The following is a 27,425-nucleotide window of genomic DNA, read 5'->3' as shown; positions in this document are numbered from 1 at the left end:
TACAGTGCACCGATAAAAAAAATTGTTTAAAATAATACAATGCATCATAAAAGCATTTTTAAAACTTGACAAAATTATATTTATGAACCTGGGAAACTTTTGGAACAATGGTCCTACAAAACTAATTTAAATATACAAATATTCTTGGACATTTGAAATGTAAAAAGAAACATATCATCTTTGTGGTGCTATGGACACTGGGTAGAAAGGAATTTCCAAGACAAGAGTAGAGATACAGACAGGTTTATTTAGGGGGAAACAAAAATGCACATTCAGACAAAGTGGACCAGCTCAGGAGAGAGATTGGCAGTGAGACAGAGGTTGGCAGAGAAGATGTCTGGCAAGAAAGATACAGAGGAACCAGCAAACTCAGAGGGATCTAGATGTTCTCTTACAGGAATCTCTCAAAAGGGTGAACAAATGGTGGCTGGGGATGGAGGTCTCTCGGGGGCTTCTCAAATGGACAGACACCAAGAAATCCTCAAAGTAACTCTGGGGCAAAGGATGCTGTCTCCTTGCCTCCTCCCATGGAGCTTTCTGCAGTCCGTGGTAGGTGCTTCTCTCCAGCGATTCAGGTCTGGCAGCACAGTAGCGTTCCGGTGCTCCTAAGGAGATCTGAGCTGAGCATGAACTGTAGCAGAGGTGTGACCAGGGAGTTTTAGATTCAGAGCTACTGTCCATTGTTCTCTCCTTACTTTAACACACACACACACACACACACACACACACTATTCCCACATCTAGGTAAGGCACCTCAATAATCATACATTCATCTGAACAATTATAGAGTCTGGCATCTATATGTCCTAAGAGCTATTTAGAGTTTAAAAAAAAAAGAAAGTAAAATTTTATAATTCTAGAAGAAATGAAACAAAATTTTATTTTTAAAGTTATTTAAATTGTAAGACATTGATATTCAATGCCATTTATTGGGGAACACTGATACAGAATAAAAACTGATAAATATGTGATACATAATAAAAACTCATCAACTATCTCCATTTACTCAACATAGTCACTGATATGTTCAAGAGTTACTGCTTATATGGTCTGGAAAGAAGTATATACGAAATCAACCCTTCATATATTGAATCATGTTTTATTCTAACTGTGATTTTAAGAATCATCCAACACAAATACTAAAATAATATCAAATAAGTGAAATATATAATTAACTTCAAAGGAAACTATACTTTATGTTGACAATTGAAATTGCAAAAATTCATTTTACAACTAATTTTTACATCATTTTTTGAAGAGTAATATTTCTTGTAACAGTTTGAGCATATTTAATAATAAAAACTTGAATTACTGCCGGGTGTGGTGGCGCACTCTTGTAATCCCCACGCTTGAGAGGCGGAGACAGGAGGATCACACAGGTTCGAAGCCAGGCGCGCTAGCTTAAGAGACCCTGTTTCCAAATAAAAGCATTAAAAAAAGGTCTGGGAGTATAGCCCAGTGTTAGAAGGGTTTCCAGGAACCTCAATACCACCAAAAAAAAAAAAAAAAAAAAAAAAAACTTGAATTACTTATGTTTTTAAAGAACATAGATTATCAATAAAACAAAGTTCTTTCTTTAAATTATTAAGCAGATCTAGTTTGTTAAGAATTTATATTGTAAAAAATAATTTGCAAATGGGTGTGGTAGCGCACATTTATAATCCCAGTATTCAGGAAGCTGAGACAGGAGGATCCTGATTCAAGGACAGCCTCGGCTACTTAGTGAGGCCCTCTGCAACTCAGTGAGACACTCTTTCAAAATAAAGAATAAAAAATAGGGCCGGGGCTAGGCATGGTGGTGCACACTTGTAATCCCTGCATTTGGGAGGCTGAGACAGGAGGATCGCTCAGGTTCAAAGCCAGCCTCAGCTACTTAGTAAGGCCCTTTGCAACTCAGTGAGACTCTGTTTCAAAAAATAAAGAATAAAATATAGGGCTGGGGGTGTCACTCGGAAGTAGAATGCCCCTGGGTTCCATCCCGGGTACCAAAAAAAAAAAAAAAAATTGAGCTGGGGAATGAAGCTCGGAGGTAGAATTCCCCTGGGTTCAATAAAATAATAAGAAGAATCTGCATTGGATAAAACAAACAAAACCTTCCTTTATTATATTCTAACATACCTTTAGAGAAAATCAATTTTAACTTTACAACTCTAACATAGATTTTCATATTGAAGAACAGAAAGCTAAATTCAGAATGGATAGAATGAATTAGTTTATAATCCCGAGCAAGTTAAAGCACACAATTAAATATTACATATTCACAAACTAGAAGAGTCAAGTTCATTTTTGATTAAAGGTCTTTGTATATTTTTTAATTTAATTGTTTTAGGAATTACTTTTTGAAGCAGAAAATATCCTTTTAAATACTGCTCTGAAGGCATGTTTAACTTGCTGGTTCCTCAAACTGTAAATGAAGGGATTCAACAAAGGCGCAACTGAAGTACTGAGCACGGCCACTCCTTTGCTGAGCTTAACTCTCTCATTCGCTGATGGCTTTACATAGATGAATATGCAACTACCATACGTGATAGAAACGACCATCATGTGGGAAGAGCAAGTCGAAAAGGCTTTCTTCTTTTGCTGAGCTGAAGGGAATTTTAAAATGGTCTTCATGATGCCAAAGTAAGAAAGAATAATTAATAGAAATGTAACAACGATTGTAATCACAGCCAAGAAAAATACAATCAATTCTAGAGAACGTGTGTCCGAGCAAGAAAGCTGAAGAAAAGGAGAAATGTCACAAATGAAATGATCAATGATATTCGAAGCACAGAAATCCAGGCTGAGACTAAAAATCAGTGGAGGGAAAACAGCCAGGAATCCAGTTACCCAAGAACCCAGGACAAGCCAGTGGCAAACTCTGTCGCTCATGATGGAAGTGTAATGCAAAGGTTTGCAGATGGCCACATAGCGGTCATAGGACATGACGGTCAAAAGGAAAAACTCTGTAACCCCCAAGAAGATGTAAAAGAACAGCTGAGATACACAGCCATTGTAGGAAATAGTCTTTTCCCTGGTTGCAATGGTGACTAAGAATCTGGGAATGCAAGCTGTTGTGAATGAAATTTCCAGGAAGGAGAAATGACGGAGGAAGAAGTACATCGGAGTCTTGAGGTGGGAGTCCAGCAGAGTGAGGGCGATGAGGGTCAAGTTCCCGATCATGGTCAACACGTAGTTTAGAAGTAGAAACAGAAAGATTACGATCTGCAACTGAAAATTATCTGTCAGTCCCAGAAGGACAAATTCTATCTGTCCTGTATGGTTCTTCATTTCTCTTGTATGATTTCAATCACCTTCTAGAAATAAAAAAGATAACAGAATCAGGGACTACATGAGTAGATGACAAAAAGCACAAAGACGTATTCAGAGAACAGAAGTCAGTATTCTCCTACATTGTCTTAGTTATAATTTCACCATGACAAACACCAGACCTTAAAATTAAGCTAAAACTGATATTTCTTGAGCCCCTTCTCCTAAAAACATCTATAACTACATGTCACTATAGCAACATCCCGAAACAGACCAATTTGTTAGGATTACTATGTAGTAGAGCATCAATTCCATTTTAAAGAGGGGAAAGCGATTCCCTAATATGTGAGAGTTAGGGAGAAATGGGTCATAGGAGGAACTCTAGATGAAAAAGGAAATCCTATAGAGAAGCAAACAAGGCAACCTAAAGGAGGAGAAAGGAGGGGGGAAGAGGAAAATCTCTAAAACACACAATGTACTTAAACATATGGAAGTCAACCACTAAGCCAAGCAAGGGAGGGAGGGAACAGGAGGGAATGGGGTGGGAATTGGCTAGGGGTTAAATCAGTCATGTGTACATGTATGTACGCACAACTTTTTTTTTACCCCAATATGATGTATGAATATAATGCACCAATAAAAAAAGAAAAAATAAATAAATAAAGAGGGGAAAGCGAGACACAGTCTCTTGCCTAAGGTTGCACAGCTTGTCGACAGCAGACGCCACTCTCTGCGCTCCTGATCCCTTTCAGTAAGGCTGTGGCATCATAGATGTGTCTCCAGTATTCTCTCAATGCTATTGGTCTGTACTGGATTCCTTTTTAACTGCTACCCACTAAGAACTGAGCACAGTTTATTTAGCAATTCTCCCATAGCTGGATATTGAGGTTGAGGGCGTTTGTCACTATTTGGAACAGTACTGTAGTGACAGGTCTTGTGGTCTCCTCCTTGAGCACCAGTGTAAGAACCATAGCAAATGTACATCTTTCAAGTTTTCATCATAGAGAATTTAAAACTCTGACAAAAGTTGAAATAATAGTATAATGACCCTAAGGTTATCCATCCACCTTCAACGCTTTGCAATTCACACACAACCAGTCTTCTATCATGGATATGCTCAAATGCTTTCCCCTCAAATATTTGAATCAAAGCCCAGATACATTATTTTACCTATAAATACATAAATATTCATCTCTAACAAATAAAAACCCTTTATAAAAAGAGTCATAATATTTTATCATTTAATAATATATTTTAAGTGAGAACATCGATGAATATGTATTCTTATAAAATATTTCAGTATATATTAGATACAAAATTTCAAAGAAACATATAAATTGATTGATTTTATCTCATAAACACCTACATATGGTACATGTCGCTTTGATTTCTATAAATGTATGCAAAAATAATAGTGTTTATTTTATAGTGAGGTATTAAATTAAAATGTGTTTATATTTTAATTTTTAAAGATCCAGTCATTCTTAACAGTATTCTGTCAAAAGAAATAATAAAACACAACATACAACATTTTTCTAACTTCCCTAATTTATTATTTAACAATAGCAAGAAACAACTATTAGTAAATTCAAAAACTGATTACATAATTTGTTTGCTTTGTGTGGGGGGGGGGGCCTGGGGATAGAACCCGGAGGCATTTGACCTCTGAGCTACACCCCCTGCCCTATTTTTTTTATTCTTTATTTTGAAACCAGGTCTCACTGAGTTGCAGAGGGCCTCACTAAGTAGCTGAGGCTGTCCGCGAACCGCAATCCTCTGGTCTCAGCCTCCCAAATGCTGGGATTACAAGCATGCACCACCACACTCTGCTACATAGTTTTTAATTTTTAAAAGTGATACACCTCATTTTGTTCTTAACATGAACAAACTTTTTTTTGTCAAATTTTAAACTAGGTAAATTAGTGCTAGGAGTGGTGGCCCACACTAACAATCCTAGTACTTTGGGAGGCTGAGACAGGAAGATCACAAGTTCCCAGCCAGTCTCAGCAACACAATGCCCTCTGCAGCATAGTGAGACCTGCTTCAAAATAAACAATAAAAAATAGGGCTGAAGGTATAGCTCAGAGGTAGAACACTCTTCTGTTCAATCCCCACTACCACAAAAAATGAAATAGGTAAATTATTTCCAAATTAATTTAGAACATGAGCACTAAGAGAAAAAAAACACATTATATGCAATACAACATTTTTTTTTTTGGTACTAAAAATTTAACCCAGGGGTATTTATTTTACTTCAAAGTTACAACCCCAACCCTTTTAATTTTTTATCTTGAAACACTGTCTCACTAAGTTGCTGAAGCTAACCTCAAACCTGCTACCATCTTGCCTCAGTCTCCCAAGTACTGGGATAACAGGCATGAGCCAATACACCTGGCCATATTTTTTCCTCTTTGTGTGTGTGTGTGTGTGTGTATGTGTGTGTGTGTGTGTGTGTGTGTGCGCGCACATTGTGTGTGTGTGTGCATTGTGAGTGTGTGTGTGAGAGAGAGTGTGTGATTGAGTTGTGAGTGTGTGTGTGTGTGTGTGTGTGTGTGTTATGGGCTTGAACTCAGCGGCATTCTACCTCTGAGCTACACCTTTAACCCTTTTGTTTATTGTTTGTTTGTTTTGAAACAGGATCTCACTAGATTGCTGGGAGTCTCACTAGGTTGCTAAGGCTGGCTTTGAACCTGGGATCTTCCTGTCTCAGGCTCTCAAGTATTGAAATTGCAATTGTACAACACCAGACCTGGCTATATTTCCTCTCTTTTAAACTAAAATACTTAAAGTACATTCCTTCTCAGTAGTTTCATTTTGTAAATCAGTACCATCGCCTGTTCTGAAAGGGGGCTTTATTGCTAAATACAGAATATTTTTCCTTCTACATGATTTAGCTCATTACCTCACACATGAATTCAAGAACCCCACATTAGTTCATTTATCAGTTTTAGTTGCTTAGCAAATAGTTGTGTTCTTCATCTATTTCTTCTGTTGTACTGTGGATCATAGAGAAGCGTAGATCACTCTCAGTGTTTTCCCTGAATCTCATCTTCATTTGGTGTTTTCATTTTGCTAACCGGCCTGTGTTTTAACATCAGCTCTTTATGAAAAACATATTGCACACTTCTGTAAGTTAAATATGGGTATCAAAACATATTTTAAAGGTAATTTTAAAACCAAAAAAGAGACTTTTTTAAATAAGAGAAAATGTAGCAATTAGTAATAATAAGGGACAATTATCATTGCTCACGTTGTTGACCAGTGTCAGCACTTCCGACAGCATTTTCTTTTAAAATTTAGTAAAACATGTGAAGTCAACACTCTAGGAAAATTTAACTTTCTTATGTCTGATTGACTTCTAAAACTGTTTAGTTTATTTTTATCTAGACAGCACTGGAATAATTATCATTTCCTCCACAATTCTTCAACACAGTGTCTGATTGGAACCACCAACACACTAGAAATGCAAGTGCAAGTGCATAAATGGAGCTACTTCCTCTCGTGCTCGATTCATAATACAGAAAATGAGGAAATACTAACATTGTATAAGAAGAGAAAGAATGCCATGTTTGAATCACTGTTATTTATTTTTGTGTAACTTATATTTGATGCATAATTATTCGTGATTTTTAAAGAAAAGTACCACTATTGTACTTACCATTAGCAGTATGTGATGATATCTTTTTTTGTCAAAGGAAATATTCTCTCAGGTTAACTCAAAGCAGAGAACTAAGATACAAATGTTTTAGTAATGTGATTTTTTTTCTCATTATAACATATATCTGAACACATGATAGTATCTATACCTTGGACAATAAAGGTTTCTAATAAACTCTTTTTAATACTTAAAATTTTGTAAAATAAAAAAATGTCTAATTAATCCCACTGCACTAAGATTATTACGACTGAGATGGTTTGCTGGAAACTTGCAATACTAGTTTCCAGTTACTTAAGACATGTAAACGCTTCTTTATGGAAAGTCTAAGGGGATAGCACCCCTAAGGGAAAATAGGATGCGTTTAAAACATCCCAAACAACCTTCAGAACACAGTAGTTTCTCTCTTTGTCATTTAATTAAAAGTAGATTTGTTGTGTCAAGCCTAATGATATAAAGTATCATTAGGCTTGTCATATTAAAAATAATCATACCAAAACAATCACTGAGACACTACAAACTAGCAGGTAATCTGGGATCATAGGTAAAGTCTATGTGCCAAGAGATCAAGATAATTCATTTTGAGGAGTAATTCCTTTGGGGGAATATATTCATATTCCCAATATATGAATTGCTCACTAGAAGAAAAGCATCTGAGGACCTAACACAAATATTACTCCTATTTATTCTTCTTTAAAGTAATTATGTTTAAAATTATGTTGGGAATATAGCTCAGTAGTAGAGTGTTTGCCTAGTGTACATGAGGCCCTGGGTTCAATCCCTAGTACTATAGGAAGGAAGGAAGGAAGGAAGGAAGGAAGGAAGGAAGGAAGGCAGGCTGGCTGGCTATAGAACTTCTGCATGATATTATGATTTGAAAATAAAACTAGGGGGAAAAATTAGGGAAATTACTTATCCACACTCATGGCAGATTCTAGAAATTATGGAGACAGGGTTTCAATCAGATTTTTATTTCAAGTATAGTTTTTTAACCACTATGCTGTTCTTCCAATAAAGAAAATTGTTACCAAGCCCAAGAACATCTATTCACCAAGAAAATGCCAATACCCCATTAATTTTGAAAGGTAGTTTTGCCACTCCTGGGTATCTTTCCAAAGAAATTTAAGTCATAATATTATAGTAACATATGCATATCTGTGTTTATAGCAGCATAATTTAGAATAGCCAAATTATGGAGCCAACCTAGGTGTCCACCAACAAATAAATGGATTACAAACAAAATTGTGGTATATACACACAATGGAATTTAATTCAGCCATAAAGAACAAAATTGTGCTATTTGCAGGAAAATGGATGAAACTAGGGAATATTATGCTAAGTGATATTAGCCAGTCTCAGAAAGTGAAGGGTTATCTGTGTTTTCTCATATGTGCAAGCTAGAGAGAAATTGGCAAATAAAAGGGACTTCAGATAAACAAAAAGATAAGATATTCTAGTAAAATGGTGGAAAGAGACTAAGGGAGGAGATGAGAAGTACTTGATGAAGGAAACAGTTCAAATAACTCAATGTACATATATAAAATTATCCATACCAATCTCAACAACAAGTACAGGAAAAGGGGAAGAATGGGGTGGCATCCAGAGGGAAATAGACCAAGTGCTATGTGCATGTATGTATCTTTCCATCACTCTGAACCTAGTTGTAATATATAGTTACAATACACCAATAAAAGTATACTAAAATAAGATGTGACATTTTAAAAAATCCAATAGGAGATGACAATTTCTAGGAAGGAAATTAGTTTATTTTAGGGCTGGTTCTGAGAAGATGGGTGGGGCTATCATCCCCAAATGACAAAGACCATCTTAAGGATCTCAGTAGTGCAAAAGGGCTTTGATAAGGAGGCAAGGAGGTACAGGGGGACAGTGGTCAAAAAGATTACATGCTGAGGGGTCATTATCATCCAGGGTCTTTGCTTTTTTTCTCTTCCAGTTAGAATATCATTGAGATCACAACTGATTTTTTTTCTCCTAGGCCAGTCCTTTAATTCTTTACATAAACAAATTATTTCCCTGCAAGTCAAGCATTATTCTAATTTTAATTAAAGAACAATATTAACAAGTCCTTGGCTCACATTTCGATGTTATCTCTTTTTTTTTCTTGGCGCATTCTAGTCATACATCTTAATGGAATACAAGATGATAGAGGCATACGTGCATACCTCACTCATATAGCCCTTCCCCAATTCCCACCCCACTCCCTGTTCCCTCCCTCCTTCTCACCTTTGGCTTGGTGACTGACTTTGATGTTTGTGAATATAAGACTATCAGATGTAGGGAGCTCTAGATAACTAAAGGAAGATTATTGATTAGGGAATCTTGGGTCCATTGTTAACTTAAATTCTTTTTTCTGCAGTCTTTTTCTAGGAATCATTGTCTCAGTCATTCAAAGGTGGCTTTCCTTAGAAAATCCAACACTGGGCACAGAGAAAATAAGTGACCAAAAGTTTGAAAACAAGCAAAAAAAAATGTAGTGTGCGATATTTTGTATATTTGACCCTCAATGTAATATAAAGAATAAATGTAACATAATAACTTTTTCATTTCATTTAGTTGGTGTGTTACTAATTAATGATACAGGAAAATAATTTTTTATTTTGTGTAAATTTTAGAATTGACCAAATTAGTAAGTATATTGATGGTAGGAATAAGGAATCTCACTTTAAAGAAAAAAACTTGATTCCCCATTGATGTTAATTTAGGATTACAGACATCAGTGCAAATTAATGATTTCTTCATGTGATTTTCTTAGCTTTGTCCCCTGAAAAATCATATAAAGCATTTTATGTCATTAGCATGCTTACCAAAAAATGAGAAAATTTCATAATGACACAGAACCTGTTTCAAGGCCAAATTTCCAAAATAATGAGTACAAAAGAGAATATTATTTAAGTAAACTAGGCATGCGTCTTGACTTATAATAGGGGTCGTGTCCTTACAAACCCAACACAAGTAGAAAATATACTCAGTACACCTCATCTACATGATGGCTCAGTGACACAGCACACTGTAGAGTACTGTGTATGGTTTGTTCACCCTCCTGGTGACTGGGAGCTGTAATTCACTGCTGCTCCCAGCACAAGCTGGGAGGGTGCCAATTTATGTGGTGGAGAATCTGAGGGCCCTGTACCAAAAAATCATAACTCTATTGCAGAACCAGACCTGGCACCAAATTAGTATAAGCAGCATCTGCACGGACCAGAAAGTACCTCTAGGCCCTCGGACAACAGCACAGGAGTGAAGCCCACCATAAGCATGGGCCTCAAGGTGCTCTAAGGACACGACCAAGACTGCAGTGTCTGGGGACAGGGAGAGGATCTTCCCCTCCCCCACCCAATAGAACATCAGCAAAGCTCCTTGGTGCACGGTAGACTCTGAAAATCTTAAACTGAACCAGAAAGGAGTTAAGAAATGATTCAGAAGTTCTCAACTTAACCCTCCCTGATCAAGGGAAGGTTACTTTACTTGTGAAAGAGTAAAGGAAACACAGACTGTACCACAGTGAGGCATCAGAAACCCACATGATGGTATGGGTTTAGAATGTCCCCCAGTCCTCAGAGGCATACAACATCTATGGAGGCAGGGAGAAACCAAGACTCCACATCTGAGAAAAGCATGGAGCATGACCTGCACTTAACATTAGATCCAGCCCCATTAATACTGACCATCTTCATAGACTGAGAAAGACTCAGAGAACCAGGCTTACAGCAGGAAAGGTGCTGGTGGAACTCAGTATCTGCACAGAAAGAGACTGCAGAGGCCCTGTCTATTGAATAGTCATTTATTTCTAAGTTAATTAATTTGTTGTGGTATTGTTTGGGTTTTTTTTAATCTTTGTGTGTGTGTGTGTGAGTGTGTATGCCTGTTTTTTTACCCTCTTCCCAAACCCTCTCCCAAGCTTCTTCCCTTGTATATACCTACTCTCTTCTATCCCTTTTCTTTCTTTTTTCTTTTTTTCTCTCTTCTTCTCTCTTCCTCATCCTGTAATAAATCTACTTTATATCTCTATACCAGAAACTCTGCATTGGTTACTAGAATACTACTATATTTTCACTATCTCTAATCTCTAGTATATACTACCTTACCAAACTCATACTCTCATTCTATTTGATCCTATCTGAGGCTTTACACTTTGTTCAATTTACAACTTCACCTTCCTCCTCACTCAACATTCACTGTTGAATACATTAAATGTGCCCTTGAATATACCAGGTAATGCCTAGAGACTGAGAGAAATCTACCAAAAGCAACAGATAAAACTTCTGAAAGCATGAGAAGGAAGAATAACAAGGAAGCAATGAGCGCCCACAAAACCACAGTAACAGAACCTGAGAACACAGAATTGCAGAGATCTCCAGAAGGTCAAATCAGGAATGTAACTGTAGAAATTATACAGGAGTTCGAAAAAGAATTTATAGAGTCTGAAAAAAATTAAAGATACAATCATTAAAGTGAAGGCATCAATTCAAACTATAAACAATTGTTTAGACGAGAATAGAATTTCACTCCTAGAAGATGATCACTCCAAAAACAAATGTTAGTATATTTCTAGTAAATAACCTAGAAAAAACAACTCTACAGCATGAATTGGACAGTGAAGAAGTATGGACCCATCTTAAAAGAGCTAACCTAAGAATAATTGACATAAAGGAGGAAAAGAAGGTGAAACCAAAGGGCTCAACAATCTTTTCAAAAAAGTAATATCAGAAAATTTTCGGGCTGGGATGTAGCTCAGTGGCAAAGTGCTTGCCTGGCAAGTGCACTGCCCTGGGTTCGATCCCCAGTCCAAAAAAAAAGACAAAAAAAAAAGAACCCCTTTAAAAAAAAAATAAGCTAAGAACAAACAAAAAAAAAAAAAAAGAAAAGAAAATTTTCCAAACAGAGAGCAGGAGATTGATACACGGGTACAGGAAACTTATAGAATCCCCTTTAGACAAGATCAGAGAAAAGGTTCCCCACACCACATAATAGTCAAATTAACCAATGGAGAAGCCAAATAGAGAATCATAAAGGAAAAAAAAAAAAAGATCAAGTGACATTCAGAAACAGACCAATTAGAATCACTCCAGAATTCCCAAACCAAGTCATGAAAGCCAGAAGGGCCTGGAATAACATATTCCAAACTCTGAAAGAAAACAACTTGCAGCCAAAAATTTTCTACCCAGCAAAACTATCACTCAAATTAGATGGGGAAATAAAAATCTTCTATGACAAACAAAAGCTGAAGGAATTTATGTCTTCAAAACCAGCACTAAAGAAAATACTCAAAGAGATTAACTGCAAAGAAGAAATAAGTAATGCATGCCAGAACCAAAGAAACAAGAATTTCCATCCAGCAGACAACTAAACAAAAAACAATAAACACTATTTCAGACAGAAGTATAATCTCAACATGTTAGGAATTAAAAATCATCTCTCACGCCAGGCATGGTGGCACATGCTTGTAATCCCCATGCTTAGGAGGCTGAGACAGGAGGATTGTGTGGGTTCGAAACCAGCCTCAGCTGGCTTAAGAGACCCTGTTTCCAAAAACTACATAAAATAGGTCTGGGAGTATAGCCCGGAGGTAGAAGTCCCCTGGGTTCTATCCCCAGTACCACCAAAAAAAATCATCTCTCAATAATCACATTGAACATAAATGACCTCAAGTCCCAATAAAAATATATATAAAGTGGTAAAATAAATTAAAAAACCAAATCCATCTGTCTGCTGCCTGCAAGAAAATCATCTTACAAGTAAAGATGGTAACAAACTTAAGATAAAGGGCTGAAGCAAGTGAGTTCCCATGCCAAGGGAACTCAAATACAAGCAAGAGTAGCAACTATGATATCAGACAAGCTAGACTTCAAGCCTAAGCTTATTAGAAGAGACAAAGCAGGTCATTTTTTACTGGTAAAAGAAACAATTTAACAAGAGGAAATAATGATAGTCAACATTTATGATTCAAACATAGGTGCAGCTAATTTTATAAAACAAACTCTTTGTGACATTAAGCTAAACATAAATCCCAATACAATAATACTGGGAGATTTCAACACCCCGTCACACCATTTGACTAATCTTCTAGACAAAAGGCCAGTAAAGATGCCTCAGACCAAAAAATACCATTAATAAAATGGATCTATTAGACACATATAGAATATTTTGCCCAACTACATCAGAGTTCACATTTTTCTCAGCTGTTCATGGAACCTTCTCCAAAATCTATCACATCCTGGGCCACAAAGTGAGCACTAGCAAATTCAAAATATATGACGTACTTTCCTGTCTCTTTTCAGACCATAATGGAATGAAATTAGAAATCAACTATAAGAAGACCCAGAGAAACCACAACATGTGGAGACTGAATACCACACTGCTGAATAAAAAGAATGGGTCATAGTAAGGGGTGAAATCAGGAAATTTCTAGAAACAAATGAAAATAGAGATAAAACATATCAAAACCTTTGGGGCACTTTGAAGGCAGTATTAAGAAGAAGTTTTATAGCACTGAGTGCTTACATAAGAAAAATAGAAAATCATCAAATAAATAACAAATAGATTAGTAGAAAGAATAGAGTGTAAAAGTACTCCCACATATACATAGTATACTGATGTATGACAAAGTACAGAGAAAGTAGTATTTTCTTTGTGTGTGTGTGTGTGTGTGTGTGTGTGTGTGTGTGTGTGTAGTGCTAGGTATGAAACTCAGGGGCATTCTATCTCTGAGCTACACCTCCAGCCCAATTTTATTATTTTATTTTGAAACAGGGTCTCACTAAGTTGCAGATGGCCTCACTAAGTTGCTGAGGCTAGCCGTGAACCTGCAATCCTCCTGTCTCAGCCTTCCAAATATTGGGATTACAAGTGTAATCCCAATTAAAATGCTCAAAATAGCATTTTCAAAAATGTAGAACATACTAGTGTTCTATAGTGTAGTAGGGTGACTAGAGTTAACAATAAGTTGATGGATATACAAAATAGCTAAGAGATATGATTTTGAATGTTTCCAACAAAACATAGAAAATGTTTGAAATGATGGTTATGTTAATTACTCTGATTTGATCATTATACATTGTATGCATGTATCAAAATGTCACACTATACCCTGTAACTATGGACAATTATATGTCAACTAAATTAATTTTAAGAGAAATAATTGCAATAAATGGTTCATACATAATTATATGTGTATTAATTTATAGTATGTTTTATTTATTTATTTATTTATTCATTCATTCATTCATTTATTTTTGGTAGTACTGGGGTTCTTGGAAACCCTTCTACCTGCAGGTTACACTCCCAGACCTATCTTTATATTTTTATTTGGAAACAGTGTCTCTTAAGCCAGCATGGATGGCTTCAAACCTGCGCGATCCTACTTTGTCCAGCTCCCAAGCACAGGGATTACAAGCGTGCACCATCACGGCTGGCTAATTTGTAGTATGTTTTAAAAAGTAAGAATATCTGACATTAATTATACAAATTAGGTCATTAATGTTGTTTTTAAACATCAATTATAAATATACTGATATATTTGTAGAAAAATGAAAATCAGAGCTGGGCATGGTAGCATACACTTGTAATTCCAGCATTTGGGAAGCTAAGACAGGAGTATCTGGGTTCGCAGACAGCCTAAGCTACTACTTAATGAGGCCCTTTGTTGTTGTTTTGTTGTTGTTGTTGGTGGTGGTGGTGGTGGTGGTGGTGGTTCTGGGGGGGTTGGTTTTTTTGGTGGTACTAGAGATGGAGCCCTTCTACCTCAGGGCAACACTCCCAGATATATATATATGTATACATATATGTATACATATATGTATATACATATATGTATATTTTTTTAAACAGGGTCTCTTAAGCCAACGAGACTCTTCGAACCTGCGCGATCCTCCTGTCTCCGCTTCCCAAGCATGGGGATTACAAGCCTGCGCCACCACACCAGGCAAGTGAGGCCCTTTGTAACTCAGTGAGACCCTGTTTCAAATTAAGAATAAGGCTTGCTGGCTTAAGAGACCCTGTGTCCAAATAAAATATAAAATAGGTCTGGAAGTGTAGCCCAGAGGTAGAAGAATTCCATCCCCAGTACCACCAAAAACAAAATAGAATAAAAAAAAAATAGGGTTGTGGGTATAGCTCAGAGGTAGAATGCCCTTGGATTCAGTCCCCAGTGCTGAAAAAAAAAGAAAGAAAGAAAGAAAGAAAGAAAGAAAGAAAGAAAGAAAGAAAGAAAGAAAGGAGAATTGTATATACTATTATGTAAGCAGCAGAAATTATTTTATTTTATATATTTTCCTATTTTTCTTACCTAATTAAAACTCCCCAAATATAGTAAGTAATTCATGTGATGAACTTTAAATGAGAAATGTGCTTCTACATGATTCTCCCATAGGTTTAACTTTAGTTTATGTAAAGCAAGAGTAAAGGGGAGCTAAAGTTGTGTTTTATTTTTTAATCTGATTCTTCAATCATCCTCCTGGCCTTTATCCACTGCTGCATCCTTCTGTCTCCAAGGGCACTGTCTCCAAAGAAGCCAAAGCCAGCATAGTTGTTTTAATTTCAAATTTGGTTGCTCAAAAGGTTCATTAGTGACTGTTTGTAGGTCACCAGGGACTTTGATTTTCATTTGGTTGCATTTTTATCAAATAGAGCAAGCCTTAAGGTAGGTAGAGGGAAGATGCTCTTTGTCTGAGGAGACAAACAGGAGAAGATTCCTAACAGTGTACTGCCCTTGTGTTACAATGTTTCCTTTCCTTTTCATTTTTTCTTTTTTCTTTTTCTTTTTTTTTTTTTAGGGATTTAAAATAATGCAAGAAAGTTCAAGTAACTGATTGAAAATGGATACTACTGAGATCTGTGCCACCTAGAGTTATCTTAAATTTGACAATGGATTCATAAGCAAAAGTGATCAGAAGTTTATAAGAAAATCTTCATCTCATTTACTATTTTCAATTTAGATATTTTTTAAGGTTGTGTGTTTTCAACAACCAACAACAAATATGATTGACTATTAAAATAGTAAGTGCCATAAGCTTATCATTTTAATTATATTTACTTTTGTGTAAATTTTATTATGCTCTGAAAGAGAAAAAATACTTTACCTACCTCTCAAAAAGAGGAAATGTTAGTGATAATTTCCATATTTGGTAGCACATTTTATTGATAGCATCTGGTTTCTTTAAATATGCAAATGTAATTTTAGGGAGATGTTTATGCACAAGAAAATGTTGACATTTAAATGTTAAATTTTATAGCTATTCAGAAATATATTACTTATATTGTCAACCTTATACCAAAAGTAAGATATAGGGAGGGAGTGGGGTGGAAGCGGTTGGGGGAGAGCGCACCAAGTCCTGCATGCATATATGTCCCTATACTTTGAATTCATTGCAATGTGAGATTACAGTGCATCAATAAAAGTATATTCTAAAAACCAAGGTATATAATTATGTAAACATATCTCCAGAACCCCAAAAGAATGATAAATTCTCAGAAATACATCATATATTGTGTATTATATCATTCTGTATTATATACCACCATAAATTTTAAGTGATTACTTAGCAACAGGAAGCCTAAGACAGAGGCAGTGTCAAGAGAGAAGCTTGGGAGTGTGTGTGTGTGTGTGTGCGCGCGCGCGCCTGTGTCTGTGTGTGTGCATACACACACATATGCAAATGTATATATGCATGCTACAATTTGAAGGTATTCTGGGGAAAACATATATGTGCAATAAACAAAAACAAACAATGAAAATTTTTAATCAGAAAGCTAAAATAGAGACCTCAAGAGACTGTAATGTGCAGTGATCCCAAAGTGTCAGACACATATTAGCACTTTTTTAACATGTCAAGCAAGTATAATAGAGAAAGTGTCATATGCATGTATATTTCTGTCACTCTGAACCTCATTATTATGTATAACACAATGCACCAATAAAAGTAAGGATGACAGACCCACAGGAGTTAGAAGGAATCCTTACAGAGCATGCATTTAAAATGTAATAATTTTTAAAACCGTAATGAATAAGAAAAACCTGAATGATAATAGTTAAAACTGGTAATAATCTACAACAAAATATCTGAATGTTACATGCAGATATAACAGAAGTCAGAAATCAGCAATGGGGAATAATACAGTAATAACTTTCATTCTACTGGGACTGACAGATGACCACCAACTGCAGGTTCTCCTCTTTATTTTTCTCTTTTTCACCTACATGCTGAGTGTAACGGGAAACCTGGCTATCATCTCCCTCATCTTAGTGGATCCTCACCTTAAAACAGCCATGTACTATTTCCTACAAAATTTTGCGTTCTTAGAGATCTCATTCACATCTGCATGTATTCCCAGATACTTATACAGCATAGCAACAGGGGACAAGATGATTACCTATAATGCCTGTGTCGGCCAAGTGTTTTTTACGGACCTCTTTGGTATAACTGAGTTTTTCCTCCTGGCTGCCATGTCCTATGATCGCTATGTGGCCATCTGCAAGCCCTTGCATTATGTGACCATCATGAGTAGCATCGTCTGCAGAAGACTTGTCTTTTGTTGTTGGGTTGCTGGCCTGTGTATTATAATCCCCCCACTTAGCCTCGGCCTCAATCTGGAGTTCTGTGATTCTAATATCATTGATCATTTCATCTGTGATGCATCTCCCCTGCTGAAAATCTCTTGTTCAAATACATGGTTTATGGAACAGACTGTTATCATCTGTGCTGTACTGACCCTCATTATGACACTCATGTGTGTCATTCTGTCTTACGTTTATATCATCAAGACCATTCTACAATTCCCTTCTTCCCAGCAAAAGAAAAAAGCCTTTTCCACCTGCTCTTCCCACATGATCGTGGTCTCCATCACCTATGGCAGCTGCATCTTCATCTATATCAATCCTTCAGCCAAGGAATCGGTGGCCATTAACAAGGGTGTGACCGTCCTCACTACCTCCATTGCTCCTATGCTGAACCCCTTCATTTACACACTGAGGAACAAACAAGTCAAACAAGCCTTCAATGACTCAGTCAAAAGAATTTTAATATTTTCCAGAAAGTAAGGGAATGTAAAGTGCAGTGAACATATGCAGTGAACTTTCCAAACCCTCTAGTGTGACTACTTCAAAGTTTCACTTTTGCTGATGCCAATTCAGGATCATCTTCTCCCCAAACCTCTTAAAATCACATTATTCCATAATAGGCATGTAATAGCTTTCAAACATTTAAATCTTGCATTCATTTTCAAATTAAGAATACAAAAATAAGATAAAGTAGAAGCAAATCTTTGAGTTTTAAATTTTCAAAAAAAAAAAGAATAAGGAATGGTCATCACTGTTTCTTCCCATCCAAAATTTTCAAATGATTTATTCATTGACTTAATAAATATGTATTAGGTACATGATTTATTCATTGACTTAATAAATATGTATTAGGTACTTCTTTAGGGCAGGTGCTGTTATAGGCACTAAAAAATAGAGAGGGAAACAAAATCAGAAGAAAAACTCCTCCCATGTACTCTCAGAGGTAAAGAGAAGAAATGGAGATAACCTAAATGTCCATCAACTAAAGAATGGATGAAAAAAATATGGTACACATACAGCAAGGTGTGCCATTCAGCCATAGCATAGGATGAAACTCTATCTTGCAAGATGGAGCTTGATGATGATTATATCAAATGAAATAAACCAGGCACAGGCAGACAAAAACCTCCCTACATGTAGAATAAATATAAAAACTTGATCTCATAGAAGTTGAGAGTAGAAAGGTGGATACCAGTGGCTGGGGAAGTACAATTCCTCTGGAGATTAGTTTCGGAGGTTCCCCTCCGCTTTTATATCTCTTTTTTTTTTCTATACGCTGTTTCTTATCAAAGATGCTTTTGACTCATTTTTTCAGCCTTTGATTATCAAACTGAAATTCACTTCTACTGAGAACTTTTTCCCTGTCCAATCCTATGTATTCCCAAAACACAAAAACCCACTAGGAGATCCATCTTGTGTGTCTATCAGCATTTTCTCCTTATCTGTCTATATCTTTTAATAAACAGTCAATACTGAACACAGCTACTTTATCAATATGTTGTTCCCTTGAGTATAAATAGTGCTCGGCCTTTCAAATGTCTTAAAAGCATGCCTTTCTCAACTATAAAAACAACATCAAATGTATTCAAATAATTATAACAGAATAAAGAGGAAAAATATTTTCAATGAAAAAATAACTAAATATGTCAAAGTGTTTAAAATCAAAGATAAGAGCCAGGTGTGGTGGCGCACGCTTGTAATACCAGCATTCGGGAGGATGAGACTGGAGAATCGCGGTTTGCGGACAGCCTCAGCTACTTAGTGAGGCCCTCTGCAACTCAGTGAGACCTTGTTTCAAAATAAAGAATAAAAAATAGGGCAGGTGGTGTAGCTTGAAGGTCGAATGCCCCTGGGTTCCATCCCCAGACCTGAAAAAAAAATCAAAGATAAATTTGTTATTTTGATTTTAACATTAATATGCTTCCTGCATTTTTATCTTTCCATGCTGCTTTCAGTGAAAATATAGTTCAAATTTCTCTTCCACTTTTATGCACTATCACTTTATGTATCATTTTATTTATTTTATAGTATACATTTAAAGTATACAACGTGATATTGGTAGATGTGGTGAAATGATCACTACAGTCAAGCAAAAGAACATTCCCATCATTGTAAAGTTTCCTTTTTTGTTTCTGGTAAAATCTCCTAATTTCTGTTATCAAATTTTCAGTATGAAATATAACATTATTAGTATAGTCCTCATAAGATATATTAGGTCTCTAGATGTATTCATCTTACATAAATAAAAGTTTATACCTTTTGACTCGCATCACGTTGATTGGTTGAATAGCAAATATTTTTTCTTCCTAACAGATACACTCAGATTCTATCATGTTGATTGTGTGTCCCATAGTAGAAGATATAAAATCAAGGCACTTTGGGTTTTTCTTTTTATTTCATTTTGGGTTTTTCAAAATTGTTCACTGTTTAAAATATTAGCCTTGGGGTACTAGTTTCTAAATTCAGATACTATCACCATTCCTATTAGTTACGAGATTTTTAGCAAGTCACCCGGCTTCTTTTTTTTTTTTTTTTTTTTTTTTTTTTTTTTTTTTTTGATGGTGGTACTGGGGATGGAACCCAAGGGCCTTCTACTTCCAGGCTACACTCCCAGACCTATTTTATATTTTTTATTTGGAAATAGGGTCTCTTAAGCCAGCTGAGGCTGGCTTCAAATCTGCGCGATTCTCCTGTCTCAGCCTCCCAAGTGCAGGGATTACAAGCGTGCATCACCACGCCCGGCTTTATCTGGCTTCTTTAAATCTTTTCTTTTTTGTTGCAGCTCTTTTTCAAACAGCTCAAAGGTACATCAAAATGTCCCATTGTTCATCTTAAATATTTGTAACAAAAATAATAATAAAATACCTTTATTATGTAATTTATATACAATAAAGTTGAAGTGTAAATTACTGTTATACAACTAAATACACAATAAATTATTTTGGAGATATTTACAAATCTATGCATGCAGCTCCATAATCTAACTTTAAAGAGGGTCTTCTTTTTTTTTTTTTTTTTTTGTCTTTTTGGACTGGGGATCGAACCCAGGGCGGTGCACTTGCCAGGCAAGCGCTCTGCCTACTGAGCTACATCCCACCCCCATAATCAAACTTTAGAACATGTTCATTAGCCCAAAGGAACCTGTACCCTTTGAGTCACTCTTCACTCATATCACTCCACCTTTCCACCCAGGCTGGGGCAACAACTAATATACTTTCTTCTATTGTTGAACAAAGGATAAAAAGGTTTTAGTTCAACAGGAAGATAAGTTTTTGAGTCATTATACAATATATCCAATAACAATATACTGCAAATTACAAAACAGCTATTCAAAGACACAGAAGGCAAATTAAAATCACTATCCACAAGAAATGAGTAAGGTGATAGATATGTTAATTAGCTTGATTTCCATTCCATACTGTACATATACATAAAAACAACATATTGTATGCCAAAACTGTACATAATTATGGTTTGTCAATTAAAATAATATTAATAATAAAAATATATGTATCTTAAATGAGTTTCAAATATCCTTGTACTTAGTATATTGGATAAATTTATTTAGCCCAATAATACTTGATACAGTAGATTCTATTATGTTTCTGGCAGGAGAAATTACAGAGCCAATTTTATGGCAGAAAGAATTTCAAATTGTGTGGACCTTCCAATGGATTTGAAGCCATAGAGATTCTGGGGTATTAAATTTTAACACTTGTAGCCGGGCGTGGTGGTGCATGCTTGTAATCCCCGCACTTGGGAGGCAGAGACAGGAAGATCGTGCTGGTTCGAAGCCAGCCTCTCTGGCTTAAGAGACCCTGTTTCCAAATAAAAATATAAAATGTGTCTGGGAGTGTAGTCTGGAGGTAGAAGGGTTTCCAGGAACCCCAGTACTACCAAAAAAAAAAAAAAAATTAACACTTGTTTCAAAAAAAGAATAAAACATAGGGAATGGGGTGTAGCTCAAAGGTCAAATGCCCCTGGATTTCATCTCCAGACCTACAAAAAAAAAAAAATTAACACAAGCGAGGCATGGTGGCATGCACTTGTAATCCCCAGTACTTGGGAGGCTGAGACAGGAAGATCACAGGTTCATAGCCAGCCTCAGCTACTTAGACCCTCCGCAACTTAGTGAGCCCCTGGTTAAAAATAAAGAATAAAAATTAGGGCTGGAGCTGTAGCTCAGATGCAGAACCCTCCTAGGTTCCATCCCCAGTATCACACAAAAAAATTTTTACACACAATTTTAAACATCAAATATTTTACAGTATGAAAATAAACTTCTATTTCTGCTTTATTTTAGAATGCTCTCAGTTGAATCTAGGAATGTTTGCTGAAATTTATTATTCAGAAATATATAATATTATATATTGGGAGATGAACCCCAAGGACATTCCACCCTCAAACTACACCATCCTCCCCTTTTGTTCATTTGCTTGCTTGCTTCCTGCTTTGAAACAGTGTCTCACTAGGTTGCTGAGAGTTTTGCTGCGTTGCTAAAGCTGGCCTGAAACCTGTGATCCTCTTGTCTCAGCCTCCCAAGTAATGGGATTACAAAAGTGCCCCACCACACCTAGCTATTATTTATTTTGACTGAAGAAGTTTTATAGTTTGCAATATAAAATAACATTCTGAAAAAGTAAAGCTCAATAATATTTTCAAATCTTAATATGTAATTTATTCACTATACGAGAAATTGATAAAGCAGAAAAGGAGACTTAGTTTAAGTACTTTGCATGATAGAAATTAATTGAAATAAAATGGTCTAGGTTTTGCTTTTAATTAGATTCTTGGTGTTTTCCTACCAGTTTCTTTCAGATGATCCGCATGTATTCTCCTGTCTCTAAAGGCCACGTATCCACTGTTACTGTGGGAAATTTGATTTTTTCCCCAAGTTAATTATACAGATGATTCATTAGTGATTTTTTTAACCTGGGTCACCAAGGACTCCTTTGGGGTTTTTTTTAGATTTGGCAAATAAAATAAATATCAAACTTGAAATTAGAAAATCCTTTTTCTGAGCAAAAAAGCTCAGAACATCAGCTTTGCCAAGACTACCAGGAGTTCATTTGAATCCATTTCTTTTTAGTGATCAAAAATATTTTTAAAATATTTCCTGGGCTTATGATAGCACTACATCTATTGTGAAAAAGTTGATGCAATTGATTAAAAATAGAAAATTCAAGAAAAGTATATGTTCCAGGCTACTGTTCACTATGGGGATGACAAGATTCAATTGGTAGTGACTAGAAATTTTCATGTTCATTTTCAATATTATGTTCATATTCAAATCATATCTATAAGCATATGCAAACTACTAACCAAGGAAGACTGTGATTGACTCCCAGAAGTGTAAGTATAATAAATTCTGTCCTTTCAGTTACATTCTCCTTTTTTGAGACTTGGGTCCTATATGCCTCTATTAAATGAGTTTCTCCAGACTCTATTAAGATAAAAAATGGAAACTCTAAGGTGGTATTAACTAAATATTATTTTTGGAGTGCTTTAATCTTGAATACTGTATAATCACTGATAAAATTATACTAAGCAACAGTGAAAGAGGTCATCTAAAAGTAGTATAATATCAGTGCTCTTAAAAGTAACATCGCCAACACAGATTTCTGAAAACTAAAAGCTAGAAACTAATGATTGAGTATGATGAAACTGGGAACTGGGAGCTATGGAGAAACATAGAGCATTAAAGGGAAGATTACAGCAGATGGATAATTCATGTGAAGGGCTCACTTCAGTATCTAGTATATAACAAGGGTTCAATTATTATAACATGCTGGTTTGCTTATAAAGAATAGAGGGGGAGAAAGAGAATGCGGTAAGGGAAATCGAGCCAGACATGGTGGTTCACACCTGTAATCCCAGTACTTGGGAGACTGAGACAGAAGGGTCACAGGTTTGAAGCCGCCTCTGCAATTTAGCAAGACCCTATTTCTAATAAAAAATAAAATAGATCTGGGGGGTAGAGCCCAGAGATAAGAGGCCCCTGGTTTCCACTCCCAGTACCACAAAACAAAATCAAACAAAACAAAAGAGAGATCAGAAGTTTTTTAAACACACTCAAAGGCAGTACATAGGCTAGTAAGTAATGAAGCATTAAGAATGACAAACATAAAAGACGCCAGCTAGAAAATGAATGTCTAGAAATTACAGAGCAACATGCATGTGGCAATAAGGAAAGTTACGAGAGAAGGCTATGAATATCGTATTGTTGAAAATACACAGTCGGGCATGGTGGTACATGCTTGAGGATCACGGTTCGTGGACAGCCTCAGCTACTTAGTGAGACCCTTTGCAAATCAGAGAGACCCTGTTTCAAAACAATAAAGAATAATAAAAAAGGGGGGGTTGGAGGTGTAGCTTGGAAGTAGAATGCCCCTGGGTTCCATTTCTAGTACTGCAAAAAAAAGAAAGAAAGAAAATTTCCTAAACTTCAACAGAAAAAGGAAGATATTTGATAAACTTTGAATAAATTATTTAATTAAAAGCAGAGAGGGGAAAAAACATGATTTCAGTAATTAACAATTGAATGAATGGGACCAATAAAAAGAAAATCTTTAAGGACCAAGACACTGAAATACTTAAAATATTATTCATGATTAGCCAGGTACTTTTATTAATATTTTATATATTAACTTAATTTTCAGCATAGTATATGTATAAAGGATAATATTTTCATTGTATGGTGAAAAAACTGAGTTGCAGTGAAATCAAGTCATACTTGAAGAAATATTTAATAATTTAAAGCTGATAAAATTTTGGCATTGATGATGTTGATACAATTTATTGGATGCGTGTTCCAAATTTAAAGATATTGAAAACTAAAAAACTATTGTGATGATTTTTATGAGGTATATATTTTCTGCCTAACATAAACATTCCATACAATAAATTTGCCCTCAAAACACACCTTATTGTCTGTATCATAAGAGGAAAAGAGTATAATTTTAAGCAATATATTTTGAGGGAGAGTCAAGGAAATAAGTAAGGAAGAAGTTGTTTAAAGAAAATTCAAATGTTAATACTTGTAATACCAGATCTCAGAGATCTAGAGAGCCTGTTTAATTAACCCCAAACTTTGTCAACAGCAAAACTTTAAGAAAATGAATATGATGGAGTTAAAGATTCAGCCTGTGAGTAATGAAGAACTCTGAATCTCACAAAACACTAGCATCAAATCTGTTTGGAAAAATTAAATCCCAGGTGCAGCTAAAATAAGAATCTTAAAATGCAATAAGAAGGAAGTACCCATAACATTTCATAATGTGGTATAGATAAGGTAATTTTTCTTTTGTTTTGTTTTGTTTTTAATCTACCCTGAAATGACCAAAAGTACACGATGATGCTGGGCATAGCGGCACACTCTTATAATTCCAGTACTTGGGAGGATGAGACAGGAGGATCGCAGGTTTGAGGGCAGCCTCGGCAACTAAGCAAGGTCCTTAGCAACTTAGTAAGACCCTGTATCAAAATTTGAAAATAAACCTGACATGATGGCTCACACTTGAAATCCTAGTACTTGGAAGGTTGAAACTGGAGGATCGCAGGCTCAAGGACAGCCTCAGCAATTTGGTGAGGCACTCAGGAACCAGGGCTCTGTTTCCAAATAAGAAATAAAATTGGTCTGGGGATATAACATGCCTCTGAGTTCAATTCCTAGAACATACACACACACACACACACACACACACACACACACACACACACATGTTTTCAAATAAAATAAGATAGGGCTAGGATGTAGCTCAGAGGTAGAATATCCCTGAGTTCAATTCCCAGGACTACACACACACACACACACACACACACACACACACACACACACACAATGGCAGAACCTAAGCTATCAGTGAATTGATACTATTCCTAAACAATATATGTAAATACATCTGAATAAGTTTTCCTTCCTGTGTTCATCACAGGAATGTCTACACAAACGTCTCTGAATTTTAAGCACAGATTGAACAGAAGTCAGGATCCAGGTATGAGGAACCACACAATAACAACATTTATCCTGCTGGGTCTGACTGATGACCCACAACTGAAGGTTGTGATTTTCATCTTCCTGTTTCTCACCTACATGCTGAGTGTGACTGGAAATCTGACAATCATCTCCCTCACCCTCATGGATCCACACCTCAAAACCGCCATGTATTTTTTCCTACAAAATTTCTCCTTCTTAGAAATCTCATTTACAACTGCGTGTATTCCCAGATACTTGTACAACATATCAACAGGTGATAAGACAATCACATATGATGAATGTGTCATTCAAATTTTTTTTACTGATCTCTTTGGTGTAACAGAATTTTTTCTCCTTGCCACCATGTCCTATGATCGATATGTAGCCATCTGCAAACCTCTGCATTACGTGACCATCATGAACCACAGGGTCTGTAGGAGACTCATCCTTTGTTGCTGGACAGCTGGCTTGTTGATCATCCTCCCGCCACTTGGCCTGGGCCTGGATCTGAAATTCTGTGACTCTAATGTCATTGATCATTTTGCCTGTGATGCATCCCCCATCCTAAAGATCTCATGCACAGAAACATGGCTCATAGAGCACATGGTCTTAGCTTGTGCTGTACTGACCTTTATCATGACCCTTGTGTGCGTGGTTCTCTCCTACATATACATCATTAAGACCATTCTGCAATTCCCTTCTCCCCAGCAAAGGAAAAAAGCCTTTTCCACCTGCTCTTCCCACATGATTGTGGTCTCCATCACCTATGGCAGCTGCATCTTCATCTACGTTAAGCCATCAGCAAAGGAATCAGTGGCCATTAATAAGAGTGTGACCATCCTCACTACTTCCATCGCCCCGATGCTGAACCCCTTCATTTACACCTTGAGAAACAAGCAAGTAAAGCAGGCCTTCAGTGACTCGGTCAAAAGAATTGCATTGTTGTTAAAGAAATAAGGGAGTTTGCTGATGTAAAAGAATTTTAAGTTTATATAAAAAGATTATTGGTTTCTAAATATGGTCTTTGAGTTTTTACATAATTATTTTCCTTGCGAGGAGGCAGTTTCAGGATAAGAAACTCAGAAAGAAAACATAACTTCCAGGAATCAAAAGGCAGACTTCACATAATTACAAATCTCAACAGAACTGCAAATAAAATAACACAAACAGAATCAATAATTTTGATGTACTGACTGAATAATTGTGTTTATTATATTTTCCAATTTGATATTTGAAGGCCTTGGTTATAGCCAGGTGTCCTTTCAGGCACTGGGGATGAAATAGAAAATCCACAGATTTCTTGTTTGTTCATGCCTTATATTTTACTGGGTATGTGGTACCAATCAATTAAATAAATAGAATAGAATACATTTTTTATAAATTGCAAACATGGCAAACAACAACCAAAAAAGGTAGCATTTCAAAATTTAAAAGCTCTTCACACTGTTCATATCTTAAAACAGAAACTGAATTATAAAATAGAAAATCCTACAATTTCAAATACTCTAAGTATCACAGGGCTAATAAATTAATTTAATAAAATTTATGTGAAATAAAATGCTAAACATTCTTCTTAAAAGGTTAGCAAATTTGTAAGGAAATGGCCATAGATTTACATCTGCATTTGTTTCTATGTCTTTATGACTATAAGCACTGGCTCTTGAGAGTTTTAAATTGTTAGGATATCATAAAGTATATAAAAAGTGAAAAACATGGCCTATATATGATAGGTACAGAAATAACTATAACTCAAAGTAAAACTATAGAAGCTGTATCTCATCAATTTTAAACTTTCAGCAAAAGAGTCTGTAGCTAATGATGGGGTGAAAATGTTCACTACTGCTATTGTTCTCAGCCAAATCACTTCCTTAATGCCTTCAGAAATAAGCATCTAAAACAAATACATTTTAAGAAATGTAAATGCGAGCTGGGCATGGTGGTGCACGCTTGTAATCCCAGCATTCGGGAGG

General features: G+C 35.9%; 3 protein-coding genes across 3 annotated transcripts in view; 2 read left to right on the top strand and 1 right to left on the bottom strand.

Moving 5' to 3' along the window:
• LOC308269497 (uncharacterized protein) overlaps positions 1-17,960 on the top strand; it is a gene marked incomplete at both ends in the record, with an annotated part of 61,065 nt that extends 43,105 nt beyond the window's left edge. Inside the window, one exon of the mRNA XM_080704862.1 lies at positions 17,167-17,960. Coding sequence (XP_080560988.1) covers positions 17,167-17,960 — 794 coding nt within the window. The remainder of the gene's footprint in view (positions 1-17,166) is intronic.
• Positions 2,326-3,270, bottom strand: LOC308270297 (olfactory receptor 6C70-like; the record flags this gene model as incomplete). The annotated part of the gene is made up of 1 exon (XM_080706109.1): positions 2,326-3,270. The coding sequence occupies one exon, from the start codon at positions 3,268-3,270 to the stop codon at positions 2,326-2,328; it is 945 nt and encodes a 314-aa protein (XP_080562235.1).
• Positions 17,961-25,476: 7,516 nt separating the features above from the next.
• LOC308269496 (uncharacterized protein) overlaps positions 25,477-27,425 on the top strand; it is a gene marked incomplete at both ends in the record, with an annotated part of 48,430 nt that continues 46,481 nt past the window's right edge. The window contains one exon of the mRNA XM_080704861.1: positions 25,477-26,401. Coding sequence (XP_080560987.1) covers positions 25,477-26,401 — 925 coding nt within the window. The remainder of the gene's footprint in view (positions 26,402-27,425) is intronic.

Source organism: Muscardinus avellanarius, assembly GCF_963383645.1.
Source record: "Muscardinus avellanarius genome assembly, chromosome: 11".
Taxonomy (NCBI): domain Eukaryota; kingdom Metazoa; phylum Chordata; class Mammalia; order Rodentia; family Gliridae; genus Muscardinus; species Muscardinus avellanarius.
This window is presented reverse-complemented; position numbering and strand designations above follow the sequence as displayed.